This window comes from Natator depressus, chromosome 7, assembly GCF_965152275.1.
Source record: "Natator depressus isolate rNatDep1 chromosome 7, rNatDep2.hap1, whole genome shotgun sequence".
NCBI classification, from domain to species: Eukaryota; Metazoa; Chordata; order Testudines; family Cheloniidae; genus Natator; species Natator depressus.
The window spans coordinates 64622478-64644626 of record NC_134240.1 but is presented as its reverse complement, the minus strand read 5'-3'; the positions used below and the strand labels follow the sequence as shown (position 1 = coordinate 64644626).

The window sequence follows — 22149 nt, the reverse complement described above, 5'->3', positions numbered from 1 at the left end:
GCTGGGAGGAGCGCAGCAGGGAGCAGCAGCCGCCGCTGAGGAGCGGGTGCTGGCCTGGCCGGCCTCAGTCTCCCTGGCGCTGGGCGGGCCCCGGGGGCGCGTTCTCCTGCGGCGGCGGGGGCGGCGAGGAGCATGAGCTGGGGGGAGCGGGGAGAGGCATGGTTGCAGCCTTGCCGTGGGGCGGCCAGCGGCCCCGCGCAACCAACATGGCTGCGGGTGCGAGGAGGCGCTCGGCGCTGAAGCTGCCTAGCCCCCGGCAGTCCCCTCCTTGCCCCGCGGCCCCCGGCCTGTAGCCAGGGGGAGGGGAAGTGGTTCGAGCCGCGGCTCGGGACTAGGGGGTGGCAACTGCAAGGGGAGCGGCCGCCTTTATCCCCAGCGCCTGCCCCAGGCGGTGTCTGCCCGGCGGGGAGGCGGCCGCGGGTAAGTTGGGCGGCCGGGCGGCGCTGCGGGTGTCAGCTGTAGCGGGGGGAAGAAGAGCCACAGCCTCTGCCTGAGCCCGGATCTGTCCCGGGGGAGAGGAGCCTGCAGCCTCTGTCCGGCGCTCAGCCCCCGGAGCAGTCAGAGGCCGGGGGGACGCGGAGCTGCCCGGGGGGTGTCCGCTGGGGCAGGAAGGGGGAGGCGCCGCCGCAGCATCTCCCCGGGCGCACCGAGCCGCGGGTGGCTTTGCCCGCCTGCGGTGCGGGGGGAGGGCAGCCCGGTGCTCCTCGGGGGGAGGGCAAAGTTTGGCGGCTGGCTGCCCTGCCTCGCCCGCAGCGGCCATGGAGCCCAAGCACAAGGAGCTGCTCGCTCAGTGCCGCCAGAGCCTGGCCCACTCCATGACCGAGGTGGACAAAGTGATCGAGCTGCTGGAGGCTGCTGGCACCTTGAGCCCCCGCGACCTGCTCGAGCTGCAGGAAGCCGCCGGAGGGGGAACGGGGGTCGCCAGCAAGGCCGACCTGCTCATCCAGCTGCTGCTGGCCAAGGATCGGGATCATTTCCAAGACCTGCGGGTGGCCCTGGAGAAAACGCAGCCTCACCTGCTCTCGATCCTCTACCTGAACGGGGTGGCGGGGGCGCCGCCCGGGGAGACTGCCGGTGAGTGTCCCGTGGTGGGGGAGAGGGACCGGCACCGGGGAGCGGTTGCTGCCTCGCTGCACTTCCGCGGGGCGAGGGAGCGGAGCTTCCAGCCTGTGTTGTGTGCCGGACGGTGCCCAGGTGTACTCTTCGGGGCCAGGGGGTAAGGGACTCGCTGCCTGGGTGCCTTTTGGGGTGGGGGTGTTTTCTGGATGCCCTCTTAGGGCTGGGGGGGGGGGGTTGCTACCAAGATGACAATTGTTTTTTTTGGCTGGGGATAGGCGAATGGTTTGGGTGGAAACCAGTCTCTGTCTTTCACCATCCTGACTTTCTTAAGGCAGGAGGAAGAACGTTCAGGATGAGATTTAGGCAGATGCTCAGTATTGGCTTAGTTCTACCACCCCTTTAAGTCAATAAGTAATAATCCTGTGGTGCTCTTCATCCGGAGACCTCGGAGTTCTTATTCCCGTTTTACAGATAGGGAAATAGGGAGGTCAAGTGACTTGCCCAGCAGGTCAGTGGCAGAGCAGGAAATCAAACCCAAGTCTCCTGAAGCCCAGCCCAATTCTTGGCCACAAGGCCACACTGCTAATATTAAGAAATGGGAGAAGAAGAAGGTCTGCAAGGAGCACTTTTGGAGAGACCACTCTTAATTAAATGGTGAAAACACCTAAACCTGCATACTTAAAGGTGGTTAGGATCAATGGGAGCTAAGTGCCTAAATACCTTTGAGTGTCTGGGTCCTAGTCTTTTATTGCTTATATTTTCTTCAGGCTTTAGGTTTGAGGGTTTATTTTGGTCTGTCTTTTTGCTCCCAACCTTTTCCCCCATCTTTAGGAAGATGTGCTGCTGCTTATTCCCAAGTAACAGTAACAGCATTAGCATTTACAGTACCTTGCATTAGCTTCCCAAAGCAGTTATATAATTATTTCATTCATGCTTTCATTATTACTATTCCTGTTTCTGGAAACCTGGGATCAGTGAAGACTAAGCTGTTTCCATAGTGTTGTTTTGTACACTGTCTGTTGTTTGTAAACTCCACTGAAGTTAATGTTGTTAAACAGTTAAAGTTTTGTGACTAGTTGCAGCTGTGAAATTGTTTCTGTTGCAGATTGACTGAACTATGTTGGCCTAATAAAACATGCAGGTTTTTTTGTATTTACCTGTTTGAACAGAATGGCAAATGTTTTAACTAGTGGTCCTCTTTGAATACAGATTAGTTTGGGTCTATGTTATAGTAACTTGTATTTGTTGGGAGAGAGGAGAGAGAAAACTAGTTTTATTGTTCAGCTAGGTGGAGATGAGAATTTTGAGAGTAAACTTCCTAGTTTATCAAAAAGAAAAGGAGTACTTGTGGCACCTTAGAGACTAACCAATTTATTTGAGCATAGGCTTTCATGAGCTACAGCTCACTTCATCGGATGCATACTGTGGAAAGTATAGAAGATCTTTTTATACACACAAACCATGAAAAAATGGGTGTTTACTGCTACAAAAGGTTTTCTCTCCCCCCACCCCACTCTCCTGCTGGTAATAGCTTATCTGAAGTGATCACTCTCCTTACAATGTGTATGATAATCAAGGTGGGCCATTTCCAGCACAAATCCAGGGTTTAACAAGAACGTCGGGGCGGGGGGGACGACAAGGGGAAATAGGTTACCTTGCATAATGACTTAGCCACTCCCAGTCTCTATTCAAGCCTAAGTTAATTGTATCCAATTTGCAAATGAATTCCAATTCAACAGTCTCACTGGAGTCTGGTTTTGAAGTTTTTTTGTTGTAATATCGCAACTTCCTTGTCTGTAATCACGTGACCAGAGAGATTGAAGTGTTCTCCGACTCGTTTATGAATGTTATAATTCTTGATATCTGATTTGTGTCCATTTATTCTTTTACGTAGAGACTGTCCAGTTTGACCAATGTACATGGCAGAGGGGCATTGCTGGCACATGATGGCATATATCACATTGGTGGATGTGCAGGTGAACAAGCCTCTGGTAGTGTGGCTGATGTTATTAGGCCCTGTGATGGTGTCCCCTGAATAGATATGTGTGCACAGTTGGCAACGGGCTTTGTTGCAAGGATAAGTTCCTGGGTTAGTGGTTCTGTTGCGTGGTATGTGGTTGCTGGTGAGTATTTGCTTCAGGTTGGGGGGCTGTTATCAAAGCCACCAACAAAACCCAATTAGGACTATATCAGAGATTATTTAAAAAAAAAAAAAAAAAAAAAGAAAAAAGAAAAGAAAAGGAGAAAAAAAGAGATGAAGTTAGCACTGTTGAGGCCTTATGAATGCAGCTGTTCCTCCAAATTAACAGTACTACAGTTTATCTAAATTTCACGGCTGTATTGTAGATTGGCTTTAAAGAATATGCATTTGTTAGAGTAATGTGCTGGGACAGTTTTATAATGGCTGCTGTTAACATTTGACAATAAGGAAAAAGCTTTTTTTACATCAGAGGTGGATTTTGCCAGGGTGACTTACCTGTTTACAGTGAGGAAACTATCCGTGGGAGGTGCTTCCTGGCTCATGTAAACCGTATAATTTTCTTAGGAAAATTGAAGCAAACTGTCTTCAAATCAGCTTTTTAAACTTGCCTGTTTCACCTGGAAAATATTTATGGATGTGCTTTTATAATATACACAGTCACACTTTATAATATGCACCGCACTTTTATTTTTAATTCCGTCAGCCATAAGAGTTTATGATAAACATAGAAAATGTGATTTCTTTTTTTAACATCACTGTATATTATGTCTCCTCTAATGAATGTATATCATTGTTCACAGGAACAATGGACCTCAGGACTTATAATGTTGTGTGGTCTGACATCAGTGGGAGTTGAGGGCACGCAGTGCTTTGCAGAAAAGGACCCATAATATTTTATATGATTAATACTCAATATGGTCTTGTTTGGAAGCTACATTTACTGAACTGATGGTACTGGACTATTGGAATTCCTTAGACTTAAAAACAGAATTTTAAAATGGAGTGGATATATCCACTCTGTGTGATGATACTCTGTTTAATAAACTGAAAGTAAGATATAGGAAGTGTCAGTACTGAGATCCCAAGGGAGGAGGCATTTGAAATTAATGGGCAAAATTAATTAGTTTCTTTCTACGTGAACTCATGAGGCTAATGTTAGTAAGAATATACCCCTGGTACACCTAGTATGTAAAGTTAGATTTTCAGGTTGACAGACACTTTTCAAAACATTTTAGTTTTTGACAGTGAAGGATTATACCTTTTTTGAATTAAAATTTTCATCTAATTGAAACTGACATTTTTACAAGTTAGTACAGAAGAGATTATTAAAGTGACTTTAACAGAGACAGTTGTAGTGTGTGTTAAAAGATTAAGGTCCTGATCCTGGAGTGTGCTTGACTGCGCATGCCTGAAGAGTTTTATTGGAGTCAGTGGAACTAACTCATGCATAAAGTTAAGCGCTTAGAAACATTTTTGCAGGATCAGGACCTAAATTTTCACTTGCATACTGAATATATTACAGAAAAGGAGTTAATCTTTAATGGCGGCCACCTGGAAGGGGCATGTTTGGTCCCATGTTTAAAATTTTAATATGATCCTTATTTTATATTAAGTTGGAAATGAATCTGCTTCACACTTCGCAATTTACATAGCTGACTTTTTGCACTTCTGCTGCTGTGGACAATGAAAGTAGACTAGTCAGTTTCATTTTCTTGTTCTTATGTAGTTTGAGTTGCTGCACTGTTTGGGTAGCAAATACTGAAGGAGGCATGGTTTATATCTGAACAAAAGTATACAAAATTTAAGAAGTAATTAGTGAAAACAGTTCTATTAATCCATTTTGTAAAATGCTCATATTTAAAAATAAGGTAAAAACTAATTACTGGGCCTAAGCTAAGTGTTCATTTAATTTTAATCTAAGGCATCTTCCTGAATTAGTTTTTGAAGTTACTATTTAGAGTTTGGTTAATGAAGGAATTTAGGACAAGCTCAATTAAATTATAGGCTTGTTTGGCAGAGGCAAGATTTATCTGCAGTATATATCTTGAATGCTTGTTGGAGGTTAAAGTAATATGCAGCAGACTGCTTACTTTTAACAAATTTGGGGGGGTCTGTTCTTTTTCTTTGTGAGGAGAGTGTCTTAAGCAAGTAAGGCAATCAATATTGATAGAAGTTCTAGACATATCTGTCCCACTCAGGGCCGGATTAACCTTTTGTGGGCCCCCATGAAGGCAATGGAGCATGGCATGGGGAGGTCAGTCCCCAGAGTAAGGGGCTAGCCAGGGACAATGGGGCATGGCATGGCAGGGGCGGCTCCGCTCCATCCACCCAGTACAAGGGTACTGTTTACAAACAGAGAGTTGACAGACGCGTTGCGGCCCATCTGGCCCTGTGCTGCCAGCATGCCCCTTCCCCTTGGGGATGGAGGTCCCATGCCACACCACACAGCTGCCCCCCACCCCCACCCTACACTAATGCCCCTCCCCAACACCCTGTGGCCATAGCCCTCTGGACCTGCTATGCCCAGTGCCCCCCGCAAGACCCCCTTCACAAATGCACAGCACCCTGCACTGCACTACCCCTGCCCAGCGTCCCCCTGCCCACAACCCCACCAGAACAGCCCAGCACCTCACACAGAACCCCCACTCCCTGGTGCCCCAACACATACATCTTCCCTGCCCCCTCACAGCCCACTCCCCCATGCCATGCCTCCTTGTCACACTCACCAGCCCTGCTGGGAGGTGACTGTGTCTTTCAGCCTGAGCTAGCAGTGCAGCCAGGGCTGGTCCCGGGGGCGAGACGGGGGGGAATCGCTCCGGCCCCTCCGGAGTGGCGCGATCTGCCAGGCCAGGGTCTGCCCCAGCCAGGCTCCCTCAGGACCCACTTGCCTGGAGGGGCCCAGCTAAGGCCCCCACACTGTCCATCCTCCCAACTGGCCATGACTGTCCAGGCTTCTGCACCAGTCCCAGACGGCTCAGCTCCGGGGAGACAGGTGGGGCCCCACAGGTGGTGGGAAGCAGAGACTGCCCAGAGCGGGAGGTGCACTGGGTCCAGCCAGGGCCAGAGAGGAGCTGGCGGGTGGGGCCAGGGGGTGGAGAAGAGCCCTGGACCTGGCTGTGGGCAGGCCGAGAGGAGCAAGTGGTGGGCTGGGGGGAGCCAGCAGGCTGGTGGGATCTTGGGGCGCAGTGCAAATGGAGCAGGCTGGGGCCACTTCTGAGCATGGGCCCAGTACCATGGCGCCACTGGCACCATTGTAAACCTGGCACTGGTCTCACTTGCCCGGTGTCAGTGAGATTCCCAATCTATTGGTGTATTGCAGTGGCTTTCAACATTTTTTCATTTGTGAAACCCTAAAATATTTCAAATGGAGGTGTGGACACCTTTGGAAATCTTAGGCATGGTCTGTGGACCTCCAGAGGTCCACAGATGGAAAACCACCATTCTATGGTAACGACGGCCTTTTGTGGTCCCCTTAGACATAGGCTGCAGACCAGTAAACAGCTGTTTTGAATGCTTTAGGGAGAGATTGGGAGTTCTAGTAATTGCTAAAGGACTTTTAACATGGATCATGATGTATTTGCTTTACAAGGAGCTTGCTTTTCTTTATAGCATTTTTCCTAGCTCAGCAGCTATTAAGATTTGAATACATGTTGCACATGTACATCTTACATTGTGAATGATGATTGGTCATTCACATTTTTTTAAAAGTCCCCTGTGCATATTATTTTAAATTTAGTATTGTGATATTGTGTTATATTAGGACATGGTTTTAATTTTAGAGCATTGTGCATGACAACGTTAATAAACTAACTGCAAACTGACAAGAAATAATATTCTGACAAAGCAAAATCAACACAAACTCAGTGCTACATGTTTTATTTTGCTTAGTGATAGTACAGGCACCATATAGTTCTTATGGTATCTCCCTTTAGAAATTCATTTAAGATAATAAAGGAAGAAAATTATAGTATTAAGATATGCTAATAAATTATTTCAATTAATACTTCTAAATTATATTATAAATTTTAATGTACCTCCCAAGACTGGAGAGGATAATTAAAAGATCTGGGCAGATGGATCCTTGCTATACAAATTATTTACATTAACTTTTTGAAAATATCCATGTGAAAATCAGGTTTTTTTTTTCATTTTAAAACCAAACTGAACTTTGAGTGCTAATTCTTTCTTTTAAGCTATTTATCAGTTGTTCTGCCTATATTTTTGCACATTTTTATCTGCCTCTATGAACTTATGAGTTTTAATTAACTAGCTGACTTGGCAAGGTACTTTTAATCATTTAGTAGTTGCATATCTTAATAGTATAGATTTCTCCCTTTTAATGGTGTATTAAATGGCTTAATAAGTGGAAGACTACTTGCATGCTTAAGTATCTTAGTGAATTGGGGCAATATTAATGTTGCAATGTTAATGTTGTGAAATCAGATAAACTTCAAACAGTTTATTTAACAATATTCTTGGATATGTTACACATCCATATGTATTTTATGTTAGCAAACAGTATATGAAAGTTTGAGTCTAACAAGCAAAACAGAAATAAAAACACTACAAATAATGTAGCTGCTAAGTTAGCACTGAGGGAGAAAGGATACCTTGTGAAACTTCTTGGCTTTGGAGTGCTTATATATAAATGCCAGTTTTTTGTGCTTCATTTCCATGGTTTTCTAGGTGGGAAAAGGAAACAGTCCGGATCTATTTAGGTTGCTCAGCTTGTAAGTTCTTTGCTGCTGAGTTAATGGGCTTGTAGAGTTAAAAGGTGCCCTAATCTCCATATTCCAGAGCTAAAACAGCTTGCTGAACTTAAAAGCCCCAGTACACCTGGCTTTAAAGCTGTTAAGCTTGCCACGTTCACAGTTTCCTTTTCCTTTAACAGCTGGACTGGTAAATTCTTGTAACCAAACAACTGCTTTAGGTGGTGAAGTGTGTATGCATCTATCTTTATCTTTGCAGCTAATAACATATGGAAGTTTTTAGTACACACTTTCAGTACTGTGTTTCATACTACTGATTGAGGCCTGTACGTAACAAGTCTTGAGACCAGCAAGCGCTGAAAGCCAGTGGGACTAGTTGTGTAAGTAAAGTTACACATGTGCTTAATGACAGGATGTACTTAAGTGTTTTCAGGACTGGGGTGAAATTCAACCATTCACTCATTTGTGAGTTTCTCTAAGGTGATAGGGGATAATTTTGTAAACCTAATTCAAAAAACAACTGAAGAGAGTTGCTCAAAGTTGAATTATTAAATTTTTTTAACCATCTTTGGGCAGAGACCAAGTGTTACCTCCAATTCAACAGGTAAAATTTAGAAATCTATAAGTGTACAAAAAATGGAGGTAAAATGGAAACTTCTTGTTTTAGCTTTAGAGGGACATTGTCAACTTAATGCAGTCAGTTTAAAAAATGAGTAAATAACTTCTCACGTGAGCCACCCAGTGATCTTTTTGTGGATTACTGTAATTTTTTTTAATGTCTTTTCGCTCTCTTGCTGCTTTGTGAATAGAGTTAGTGAGCAGAGGGGCTGGGAGCCACTTCTCCAGAGGGTAGTGGTAAACGGGAGGACAGAGTAGCTCTGAAGTGATTGACTCCTTCCCCAAAGGGATGCTGGAGATAGAGACCCCCAAGTCAGCGTTCTTTATCCAGAAGGAGAGTGGGGAGCAGAGAGCCAGAGGAACCAGTGAATGGGTAAGTAAATATGTGGGTGGAAGATTTGAGAGGGAGTGACTGAGAGAGAGATTTGGGAGGATAGGCAAAGGAAGTGGTGGAGGACATACTGTAGGGGAAGGAGGAGGAAGAGATAAGATGGGTGGACTGAGAGAGAAGGAAAGAAGCATCAGATGATGAAAACATGCACTGTGACAATGAAGAGAGGTAGAGAAGTGAAGAGATAAATTTGAGAAGTATATGTTGCAATTAAATACAGTTGAGTGTAACAATAAACAGTGCATAATGTTTTTATTCCCTGGAAATGGAAGGAGTGGGATATGTGGGGCAGCACAGGTATTTTTCCATCTAGTTAGTAGGTATCAGATAAACTTCGCAAACCCTATTGCAGAATTCTTTAAACTACGTAGCTCAGAAGTCATGCAGTTACTCCTACAGTTGCTTAGGCAGCATTCAGAAAAGACTGCTTTGTGGTGGGCACTGAGAGCCTTTGCTCTTTTGGGTGGTGAGTGAGACTGGTCAGGTATTTCCCAGCCAGCTTGGTAGCAACCTTCTGGTTTCTTGCTGTTCTCAAATTCTGAATGCCTGCTCAGATTACACAGATATTTTGAGAGAAGCAAGAAGTATGTCCAAAAGGGATATCCCCAAAGAAATATAAAGTTGTAGCTGCTTGGAAGTGGTCTCCCAAGCTCAAAGAAGGAAATTTGCTACTTAGTAGTTTACAAATACCTAGGGAACTACTAAGTAAAAATACAGTTAATAAGTTTAATAAGATTGTTGAAAGCTTCTTTTCAGCTGGGCATTTGCTGTGATGCTTATCCAGCAGTGACCATCCTAGAATGCATAGTGAAAATTCACTGTTTCTAAAAGGAATGCTCCAAATCAGTAAGGGAAATGAATCACCCGTGGAACCATTTGTGGTGGTTGTGTTGCAAGTAAGGATTGCCTTCCTCGGTTTTCAGTCAGTAATGTAGATATTAGAACGTCTTCACTCCTCTGGGTTACATTGTGTTTTCATGTGAATTTATTAAAGGCTGCAGTGGCCCCTCCTGCAGACGGACCTAGACTCTGGCAGGCGACTCTCATTCCAGAGGTATCAGACTATAGTTCCAGCCCCTTCCCGGTCTTCTGGACTTAGTGGAGAACAGTATGGGGTCAGAACAAGCCCCTGGGAGTAGTGGCTATACAAGGGATGTCAGCAGACTGGGTTCTGCAGTTTGAAGTCTGAGTATTCTTTTCTCTCCGCTGTCTGCTCTGACCTCTTCCAGCTACTATCCAGCCTAAAGCTCCCTTCCCCTCCAGTTTCTTTCTTCCCTTTACAGCCATTAATCTTCCTACTCCCTTGCTCCTATTTTCATCTTTCCCCTCACTCTATTTTTGCTTCTTGATGTTGTTATGACATACTTAAAAATCCCCAACTTACCCAAAAGCTAACTAGACGTGGCAGTAATCCTGAGCATTTGCTTGTATGTTGTATCCCTCTTTCCCCTTCCTTCTTACACCTGTTATACTGTAAGCGCTTGGGGACATGGATTTTGTCTCTTCCTATATGTCCACACAGTGCCTATCGCATTTTGGCCGCTAAAGTAAAATAGTAATCTGTTGCCAAGCTTTTCTTTAAATGCTCTCTTGATAATTACTGTGCATGCTTTATTATGAATCTTCTCTTTGTACAGATTTTCTGCAGTATTGATGATAAAACCTATGGGGATTACTCATGTTAAAAATAGTTATGAAAGCTTCAATAATAAACTAAGATGGAGCATTATTTTAGGCTGCTCTGGGATTTTCCATGATGACTAATCGTAATCATTTGGAAGCATGAGCTGTGACCCACTTTTCAAAATCAAAATACAGCTGGCAGGTTGGGGGGGGGGGGGTTTGTTTTGGTAAATGCCCTTGATAATAGGCCTGAATCTTTCTGATGCAGGGGAGAAGTAGTCAGCAAGTTTTGTGCTGATTGAGCTTCTCCATCTGAGGTAATACAATGCTCTTCCTCTCCCTCTCTCACTTTTCTTCCTTCCCACCTGCCTCCTCCCAAGCCCTCTCATGTAACTGCAAGTGAGAGTTTGGCTCCTGAAAACCACAGCTTTTTGGAAGCTAGAGCTATTTGTGCAAAGGCCTGGTGTATCTAAACTGTTCCTAAGCCAAATGACAGCTATACACTGATCCCTGGTCCCACCCTAGGGTGGTATTAGTTACTGCTAACCCTTCTCAGCATCAACTTCATGATGGGAATTACCACAAGCTAGGGATGGTTTACAATATTGTGGCCATGGTCATACCCTGTGCTGGGAGAAAAGGAACATTTTCAGAATTGGAAAGAAGTTGGCAATAGGCTGCAGAGCCAGCAGCATCTCTTATTCCTGCAACCCTTCTCCCATACAGAGGTGCTGCTTTTTGCAGAGGGGCCTATCAAGTGGAGGGGCCAATAATTGGGGTGGAAGTTCTTGCAGGCTTTGTCTCTTGTAAAGGAATGTTTAAGATACAGCAGGCAAAGGATGAAGTATTACATTGGAAAGGACCTTTCCATTTCCAGTTGATGAGTGAGGGCAAGAACAGACCCTATACATTTAAATTATATAGTATTTTAAGAAGTTAATGAAATGGACCCAGGCTTGACTTCTGCTGTAACTCACTCATGTGTAGCATAATTGGCTTCCTCTAGATAATTATGATTGTTTTAGAAAATCTTGACTTGTTTTTAAAAAGTCAGCTGATAAGGAGCTGACTTTGAAATGAGACTTTATGGTCTAATTCAGCAGGCTTTCCATGCATGTAACTAGGCCTGTAGCTAGGGAAACAAAGCAGGGGAGAATGTAAAGACAATACAGATTTCTGTTGGCAGGGCAGCAGAGGGAGAGGTTCCGGGGTCCTACTCCGGCAAATTTTGACATACCTGCTGTAAATTCCCACTTGTTAGATTTATAGAAAGAGATTTCTCTTGTAGGTAAGATGACAAAAACAGAAAATCCCCAAATGGGCCTTCTGAAGCCATATTCTAACTGGCTCTTTCATAGTTAGCCAGTTGAGAATGTTCACCATATTTATTAGTCTATTTTTTTAATACAAACTTAATATAAAAACCTTAACTGAACCACCATGAGTTGCTAATCTGAATAACCATATGAATGAGATACTCTAACCCCCCCTGCCTGTCCACTCTCTCCTGTTCGCTAGCCTGGCTTATTGGCTCATCTAAAACTTAACCCCTTATCCTGCAGACACTTATGCATGTACTTAACCTCACTCATGTCAGTAGTTCCAATTTATTCATGTGCACAAGTGTTTTCAGGATCAGGTTGCTGCTTTTAACCATCTTAATTTAAATGAAACTAACACAGACGCAGTTTTCTTAATTTGTCAATTTTTTAAAACTTTCCCTTTATTTTTTTTAGTAGTTTACGTTTAACACCATACTGTACTGTATTTGCTGCTGCTTTTTTTCTTTTTTCTTTTTCTTTTTTTTTGTCTCTGATGCTGCCTGATTGCATACTTCCCATTCCAAATGAGGTGTGTGGTTGGTGGGTCGCTTCATAACTGTGAAGTTCTACTGTAGTTCTCAAAATATGCTAGGCACTTTCTGAACACAGCGGAAGACCCAGGCCCTACCCAAAAGGGTGTACAATCTAAATAGTAGTAAAAATTTAGTTGGCATTCTAGAATCATTGGTAAACTATGTTCTATTAAAATATCAATGCACTAAAATCCCAGAGCCCTGCAATGTCTGTTTTCCACTTACGGTTTTGTTTTTGTCAGTAAAGATGTTGTCACTGCGCATAAATGCTACCATATACAAATGTTTGCTTACTATATATATGATCACCACACTTTAACAATCCAAACTGAAAATTACTATTCCCTTGCTGCTTCTGTTCTCTTAAGTCAACTTTCCTTCCATGTCTGCCTATCACTTACCTGTGTCTGTTTTCCTATGTACAGCTTTCTTTCTCTCATTTTTATTTCACCAAGAGGAAAACTGAAAGATTTAGAGAAAATGGAAGTCCTTAAGAACAAGTAGTTATGAAAAACCTGAATGCACCATCTGCCTTTGCACTCTCTTGGGGTTCTGGTCTTTTGGCCTTATTTTTGTGATTCCACGTCCCCTTTGCCGCTTGCATCTTCTCACAGAAAGAGGGGCATGGTCATATGTCAGTGACTTCTCTAAATGGAGCTTATTGGGATGCTCACAGATTTTCTTTAGTTAGTTTTTTTTTTTTTTTCCTTCTTTCTCCCCTAGTCAGGTAAAAGCCTCTCTTCTATGTTGTTTTTGACCTGTTAACCTTTTTGTTTGAATCGCTTTGTATTTTTCAGTGACTCTTCGAGAAAGACCAGGCCTAACTGTTAATTAGTCTATACTGGGTGGGGGGAATCGATCTAAGTTATGCAACATCAGCGACGTGAATAACGTAGCTGAAGTCGACGTACTTAGATCTACTTACCGCTGTGTTTTCACTGCGGTAGGTGGACTGCTGACACTCCCATGTCGACTCTTCTCAGTCTGGTACTCCACCAGAGTCGACGGGGGAGTGCTCAGCGGTTGATTTATCTAAATCGATCCCAGCTGGATCGATCACTCTGGAGGTAAGTGTAGACACACCCTAAGATCCTACAGAGCGGAATGCTGTGCCTTAGAGGTTAAGGTTCCTTCCCCACTCTGAACTCTAGGGTAGAGATGTGGGGACCTGCATGAAAACCCCCCAAGCTTATTTTTACCAGCTTAGGTTAAAACTTCCCCAAGGTACAAACTATTTTACCTTTTGCCCCTGGACTTTATTGCTGCCACCACCAAGCGTCTAACAAATATATAACAGGGAAAGAGCCCGCTTGGAAACGTCTTTTCCCCCCAAATCTTCCCAAACCCTTCACCCCGTTTCCTGGGGAAGGCTTGATAAAAATCCTCACCAATTTGCATAGGTGAACACAGACCCAAACCCTTGGATCTTAAGAACAATGAAGAAGCAATCAGGTTCTTAAAAGAAGAATTTTAATTGAAGAAAAAGTAAAAGAATCACCTCTGTAAAATCAGGATGGTAAATACCTTACAGGGTAATCAGATTCAAAACATAGAAAATCCCTCTAGGCAAAACCTTAAGTTACAAAAAGACACAAAAACTGGAATACATTCCATCCAGCACAGCTTATTTTATCAGCCATTTAAACAAAACAGAATCTAATGCATATCTAGCTAGATTGCTTATTAGCCCTTTACAGGAATTCTGACCTGCATTCCTGCTCTGGTCCCGGCAAAAGCAACACACAGACAGAGAGAACCCTTTGTTTCTCCCCCCCTCCAGCTTTGAAAGTATCTTGTCTCCTCATTGGTCATTTTGGTAAAGTGCCAGCGAGGTTATCCTAGCTTCTTAACCCTTTACAGGTGAAAGGGTTTTTTCCTCTGGCCAGGAGGGATTTAAAGGTGGTTAGCCTTCCCTTTATATTTATGACAGAGGTGATGTGCAAAGGTCTGTGTGTGGTGGTGTGGAAAATTGGGCTGTATATCCTTTTTTTTTTTTTTTTTTTTTTTCTTTCTTGCTGCTTACTTTGGGAGTTAAAGAAGGGCTGAAGTTTTTATTGTTGTAAAGCCACTTGTTTACCTTAAAATATCAGGAATGTCCAGGCTGGTCTTCCCTCCTGGGCATTTTCAGGGAGGACTATGATGTGGTTTGGGAGCTTGCTCAACTCTTAATTGAAGAAGCAGGGCGTTTCATTTTTAACAAACAGATTAGCTCTTCCAACTGCTTATAGGGCATTTGATTTAGATAGGAGTGGTTAAAATACAAAAACAAACCCAAAGCTTTTTATTGTCTGAATGAAAAAGGAAAAATAATTTCCCTCTCAATTGATCAACTGCTTGATGCTGACTGGGTCACAGTCCAGTTCTCCAATCACCAGAGTAAACAGGGTAGACAAGACAAGAATTTTGTGTGTTTCGTTCATTTTTTTTTGTTTTGATTTGTTTTTTGAATTGCTCTTCTCGTTAGGAGGAGAGAGACACATACAAAGGAAAACACCTTTAGACTTTTTTACCTTTTCTGATTCTTTTTAAGAGCTATGGTCTTTTATTTTTAAAGAAATAGTCGTGATTTTTTGTGTGTGTGTGTGTGTATAAATAAGAAAATACTTTTGGCAATGACTGAAGATAGCATTCCCTACCTGTTTTTGTTCCTTTACTATTGTGCTACAATTTCTTTGTTGCTATGTCTGTGCACAAGCATCCTTGATGTTGGCTGAGACGTACATATTTCTGAGACGAGTGTTTGTGGCAGAGGGGGGATGGATACCCAAAATAAAGTATGTCTGGCCAAAATTATTGCTGGTTTGGGGATTTGGGTATTCACTTTTTTTTTTTTTTTTTGGGCAAAGAAACAGAATTCCAGAAATTAAGGGTCTGGGACTGTTCTTTCAGCCCTTAATTCGGCAAAAATCACAATAATATCCATGAGAAGTTGGCTTGAGTTTGTAATATAGGAGTGAGCCCCAAGTTATGTGTTGTGGTTTATTTTCCAAATTTCTGGTCTTGAAAATATCTAGGCCAGTGTTTTAAAGATGTATGGCATTATCTCACAATCCACGCTTATTCTTCTATTGTTTCACGAACCTCACTTGACTTTTTGGGATCTCTACAGCAGTCTGGAGTACTTTGTTCTGCGGTATAGATTAAAATGACACAGACACAACAGTGTTTTGACTGAGAGGGAGAATGTTGGTTGATAATAGTAGGAAGCAGTGTCACATTTTCAGGTTAAAGATGATTTTCCCCTAAATCCATGTGGCTTAAAATGCTTTGTTCCTTTTGTTTTTTTGTTTTTTGTTCAACTGCGGACCTTCATTGGCCTTTTGTATTCTTTAGAGCATAGCAGGGTATTGAAGATACTGATAGGTACTTAATATGAAACTCAGTAATTACATATTGAGAAACTATCATTAGGCAAACAAGTTTATCAGTAGTTCTTTTGTATTGAGTATTGTTAGGATGAAATTTAAAATATGAATCCATCTTTCTGTGGTGGCTCTTTCCTCCTGTAAATTTAAGTGAGAAAGCTTTGTGCAAATGACTTATGCAATGTTCCACTTGCCAGATGGCTCTCCCCTTCCCTTCTTTTCCCAGGTGTTAAGTGCCAGTTTAGCATAGATCCAGAAGTACACTCCCCAGATATTGTGAAAAGAGCAAGGATGTTGAAAAATAAGATTATAGCATAAAATTGGTTTCAACTCATATAAGGATCCTTATTTACTTCTTTACTAGGATGCCAGTAAGGCAGAGTTGTGAAGACCATTATTTAAATGTTACCTGGCTATATTGAGCGCATTGTATGCTATTTCATAAGGAGATTCGTTATATAGGAATGGGTGTATCATTCAGTGCGTGGGAGAGTTAAATTCTCTTCATTTTCCTGGAAGTCTGTAACACAAGGCTACAGTGTTTACATTTTTTTTTTAAACTGAATATATGTTTGGATTTCTCATGGACATGTGAGCTCACATCTGAGGCTTGAAGTAGCTGATGTAGTGGATCTCTGAATCCACCTCATTAAATGTGTGGTTTTATATATTTAAAAAAAAAAAAAAAGTTTGGCAGTAAGAGACTCAAAGTAATCTGCCCTTACGCTGAAAGTGAGATTTTAATTTACTTATTCCTTCTTTTTTGGGGGGGAATGGATTATTTTTATACACTGTAGAAACAACTTTAATCAAATCATTGAAAAATATCCCATGAAGTTTACTTAAACATGTACACACAAGAGATAGAATTAAAAAAGAAAAGCCAAATGTTGCATGGGAACAAATAGCCAATTCCCCATTCTGCATGGGAGTAGCAGAGCAGTAGAAACCTGAGGATCACTGAAAAAAGAGCTGTCATGTTATCTATGATGTCTAATACCTAGCTAGCCTTCATAATATAGTACAGTGTGATTTAAGATCATATTTGATAACTCATGAAATGAAATGCTGTCATCGCTCAAGATTATTCAGTGTTTTAGTTTGAGTAGAAAAATTAGTATAATTCACAAATCTAGAACAATAAGTGGAGAACCCTCAGATATTGCTGTTTTTATGCTCTCTTTATTGGCCAGTGATATGCATTTACTGCGATTTACATCTCTTTAAAACAGTAGTCAGTTTGGCACAGTGTTTTGAGAGTGCATATGCTTCTCTGGTGTTTGAGCACATAGTAGGGCTAGTCAAAAATTTTCTGACATTTACTTTCATCAGAAAATTGGGCTTTTGACTACTTAACTTGAAAAACATTTATAAGTATTTTTGGAAAAGCAGTAATGTTCTGTGAATCAGAAAACTGGAAAGCCAATTTTTTTTCTGCTGGGGAATTTCAATGAAAATTTATTTGTAATCAGATTTTTGTGGGGAGAGGGGATGTAGACAACAGTCCATTTTCCAGCTAGCTCTAGTAGATGCACATTCTCATCTTGTGCTTATGTAGTGAGAGTTTATGGCCCAAATTTCCAAAAGTGCAAACACCTGACTTGGGCATGAATCTGCTTCATAAGAGCAGTAAGACTAGATCTTCTCATTCAGGAAATGGCATTTTAATCATTCTGTCCTAATTAAGGATGACAATGGAAAAGCAGCAGTCTACATGAGATGAATTAATGTAACATGTAACATCTGATGAAGTGGGTTTTAGCCCATGAAAGTTTATGCTCAGATAAATTTGTTAGTCTCTAAGGTGCCACAAGTACTCGTTCTTTTTGCTGGTACAGACTAACACGGCTACCACTCTGAAACCTGTCATAATGTAACGTGGTTTCATTTGGATGCCATACTACCATATTGTGTTATTTCAGAATCGCTTCCTTACAAAATGTCCCGTTTTTATATCTCCTGTTCGTTAAATTTTATCTTTCATACCAGTCTTAAATATTTGACAATATTTCTGAAAAATCATGAACTGGGATTACTTAGTTTCTCTTTCAGTTCACCAGCCAAAATCTGACTTTTTAAGGTTCAGTGTCCCTTGCTGGTGTGACTAGCACATAAGCTGTGCAGAGAGGATATCTCCATGCAAGCTCTCTAATGCTAGCAGCAATATCTTGTTTTGCAGAAGAAATGACGTTTTGATTTTGGCAAATTTAAAAAAAAATAATCTTGATTGATGTGGCTGCAAGGAGGACCCTGCAGCAAAAGTTTTTGATTCTCCTAGCATTGCTGAGGGTATGCCACATCCTCGGCTAGCAAGCTTCTGGCAAAGTAGCTGCAAAGTCATCATTGAGGTAGCTTTCAGAACTGCATAGAAACATTTGTTTGCTCACAAAAAAGTCTTTTTTCCATCTTTCATGCACATCTCTCTGTGGGCAATGGGTAGCTGAAATTACAGTTTTAAACAGGTTTCAGAGCAGTTGAAAAAAATGTGAAGGTTTTGTTGTGTGGTGGCTTTTGTTTTTGAGGGGTCAGTGGCGAAAACTCCCACAAATGAATAATATGAACTGTGCAAACAGGTATAGTGCGTAAAGGAAGGTTAATTTTGAACCTTAACAGAGTCTGTTTGAGTGAGTGTATCTAGCAAGAGAGCTACATGGGAATGGGATCAACACCAGAAGATGGCCATTTGATGACTGCCATTTGGCATCAATCCCCTGCAAGTTTGTTGATCTCAGAGGAGAATGAGAAAACTGGGTACTTGTTGCAGTGACTAGAGTTCAGTAGCTAGATATGAAAAAGAGCCTAGGAGTTCACAAAGCCCAGCCTCATATAGTTTTGTGTATTAGGGTTTTCTTCACTCAGCTTCTGTATTTACTCAAAACCCAAGGTGATCAAAGAAAGCCAAAGTTGCACTGTTGGCCTCCCTCTAGTCCAGGATGTCATGTTTTGTCGACTTATGCATTTGAATGCTTCCTGCAGCCTGAAAACTGCATGATGGTCTAATGTACTGAACTCAAGTTTTGTATCATACATCTAGATCCAACCTTAAGATTGTCAGCTTGGCCAGTGGAGAGATGGTAAAGAAAGCCAGGGGCAGGGAGGGGTTAGGAGAAAAGTATGTGTATTCCACACTATAGGGGAGTGCTCCCACACTAAAATGTATTATAACATTTTCGCCCTGCTACAAGCATGTAAATAACTTACATGAATAATTCCTTAGTAGTTTACTTTCCTGTATTATTATGAGACTGGGTCACAAATAGAGTCAAGGCAACATTTTTTGGTTGCATTTTTGGCGAATTTACTATTCAGTTTTATGGTGACCAAAACGATTGAATTTGAGTCAAATTCTGCAAATAGCTTTGGCCAAATAAAATATTAGGAATTTTTTTTTCAAAAAAGTCAAAATGGTGGGGTTGAACATTTTCTAAATTAAATCAATAGAAAATGTTTCATTTAAAAATGAAATGTTGATTCAAATTGACACTTAATTTTGAAAATGTTGAATTGACCTGGCTGAATTTTTTTGTTTCATTTTGTTGAGGAAAAAACAAAAAAACTGAGTTTTTGTTTGGCTCTTTTGTTCAGCCACTGAACCAAAAAAATAAATTATTCACTCAGCTGTAGTCACAAATACTTTTTAGAATGGATGCTTCAGCCATTCTGACCTTGGAAGTCAGTGATGAAATCTTGTCAGTTGTTTTAATCCTATCTAATATCAGGCGTTGGGTAATTCCAATATTTCTAACTAGGAATCTTATTTTAATATTAAAGATTTCTGGTATTCCCTTTCCAGGATCCGATTCAGGAAAGCATTTTAATGCATACTTAACTTTAAGTACTGTATGTTTTTAAGTCCGATTTGAACTCAATAGGATTTAATTACGTACTTAAATTAAGCACCCTTTTTCTGAAAGGGTTCTCAATCACTTTGTTCTGCTTTTCTCTCTATTTTCACAATGTCAAGATGACTTTTTCAAGTAGCAGTGAGCTTGTTGTGCAGATGTCATCTTAGCTTCCCTGATTTAAATTTCCATAAAGGTATAATGCTTCAAACTTGCCGAAGAGTTCTTCCTTAGGTGAACTCTCGGGGTCCTTGGTGGCAGGAGACTTCTTTTGTAGCTTCTTGCGTTAATTTAAAAAAAATATGGAATGGAGTTTTGGTTTTGTAACCCAAAAATGTGATTTAAAATTTCTTGTTTGTTCTGGACAAAAACTTTTTTTTATAAAAAAAACTTTTTTAATAAAAAAGCACCCTCTTCCCTTTATCCTCCCAAAACTTAGCATTAAGGACCAAAGCAGAGTCTCCAGGTACCTAAGTCTTATGTTGCTTAGTAGATTAAAGTATTTACTAGGCACTTACTTTATATGGCACCCTTTATATAAGCACCCCAGAGTGCTTTACAATAACAGTAAAATAAGTACAGAGGAAAAACTGAATTAAACATGTAAAAAATGGACTTCAGTTTAAAAACTACAGAACCTGCACTTCTGTACTTGATAAGTAATCTTGCAAAGCGGGGAGCAGAGAAATTTAAAAGGTACATGAGGAAACATTTGTAGGGCAGGTCATTGTTTCACTCTATCTTTACGATATTTAGTTAACAATATGTGTAAAGCTCCTAGTTTAGGTCAACAAACATATTAATAGTACAGGTAAATGCGTAGTAGACGTTTACTTTCAAAAGTCTAATGACGTGTGGGATCGAAGGTATAAACATGATACAAGTGTGAAAGATGTAGCTGTTCTTGCATTATTTTGGATAAATAGGTCTGCATGCATCTGTAACCTTTTTTAAAAGGCATTTATTTGTTTTGAACATTCAGAGATGCCTAAGGAAATAGAGCATGTATTAAGAAACACTAATGCCAAGGTTGTTTACGGGTCATGGGATAGAGTTATTGAGCTGTGGGCTATGTGTAAAATGTCTTTGAACCAGCAATGGATGTAATTTCACTTGCTGATTGTCACACATGTATTGTGAAATTGTAACAAAACATTTTTCTAACTAGGATTATCCAGCCAAGTAATGGTTGAATGCTTAAATATCTTTAGCATCGCTCTTTTGACGAGGGATTTCTGATTGTGGAAAAAGAAATTCTGTTTTTGAGCATGTAAGGAACATGACTGATATAGGCGGATTAACCCTGTCTCCCCCAGCTTTTTTTTATAAGGGATCTCAAATAGCTTGACATAAGTATATAGGGCTAGAATCATGGGAGATACATACTTGTATCTTTTTTGAAGATAAAATTGTCTGAGCTGTTTATTGAAATTACTAACTGTTTAATAGCGGTTTTAGAAATTTTCCCAACTTACTTAAACTCTCATTTTAAAAACAAGATTTATATCTTAAAACTCTGATAACAAAATTTGGGAGAAACCAGCACAAATACTTAGAAACTTGACAACTTGTTTCAGGGGGATTTCGTTAAGTATGGGTGAACTGCTGCTTTGGCCAAAATAATAAAATTGTTCCTAAACGTTTGCTCATGTCAGGAGTGGTGCTTAAAGGATAACATTTTTCATGTTCTGAAATTTTATACAGGTGTGTTCACCTTGTACCAGTACACCTTCCCATTTCTGGCCAGAAATTACACCACAGTGCCAATGTAGTCTATCTGGTGGTTATCCTGAGGTTTTCAACTCATTCGAGCATCCTCAAGCGTTGCATTATAGTTGGAGTGTAAGGTGTGTTGAACTAAATACGTCCTATAAAAATTGGTCAAGGTACAAACATGTATACACACACGCATAATATTATATGTATATATCTATGTATGCAAACCAACTATTGACAATACCCAATATTATCATTTATCACAAGTAACATATCAAGTGTCCTCGTTTAAATGTTATTACTACTTTAACAGTCTTAAGAGGTTGTGACTCTGGCTGAGTCAGAGTTAAATGTGCTGCATTATTTTCATTCAGACATGGGAATGAAAAGGTTTTCTTAAAAATGTATGTGTACATATATCAACGGTGATCATTTCTTTGCACAACCAAAAGCTATCATTAGGTGGAAAAGTTTACTGTCCCACTTTCCAAAGATTGTCAAAATTGTAAGATAACAGCAACTCTTCTAAAATGCATTTATCTAGACTAAAAAGCATGTGCACATGAGATGATGAAGCAAATGTTGTGGATGTGAAACAGGCCAGAATTTACCTTTGTAAAGCATGTATGGGTTAGCATGTTGCATTTCTTTATTCTGATGTATAGTTTTGTGTCATTGTTTTTAAATTCAATAGGTGTTTTTGTTTAAAAAGGGGTCTAATGTGAAAGGATTTTAAAGATACAGAAAATAAGCTAAAATCAGAAAGTTTTGAAGGGCTGTTGCCAAATAATCTGAACCTTCCTAATGAATTTCTCCAAAAACAATCCAGAGCAAATATTAATCACAAAAGTCTTTAGCCACTGCTAGTGGGATACTGCTGTCGGACTTGGTCATAAAAACTTTTGTCAAACTCCTTCTGTATCCTATGCTGCGAGAGAGATGAGTTAAAATTAATTGTATGAAACAGAGGTGGTGCTTATAGCAATATCT

The 22149-nt window shown here is 41.0% G+C and overlaps 1 protein-coding gene across 3 annotated transcripts in view; it reads left to right on the top strand.

The window, feature by feature from the left end:
• Window positions 1-215: 215 nt before the first annotated feature.
• The window catches only part of DLG5 (discs large MAGUK scaffold protein 5), a 199973-nt gene continuing 178039 nt past the window's right edge, over window positions 216-22149 (top strand). For 2 of the 3 annotated variants that reach the window (XR_012640280.1, XM_074958658.1), the window contains exon 1: window positions 216-1074. Coding sequence is in view for 2 of the 3 variants with exons in the window: in XM_074958658.1 (XP_074814759.1) it covers window positions 759-1074 (316 nt within the window). In the remaining variant the exon portion in view is untranslated. The remainder of the gene's footprint in view (window positions 1075-22149) is intronic. The other variant, XM_074958660.1, reaches the window with a different exon arrangement.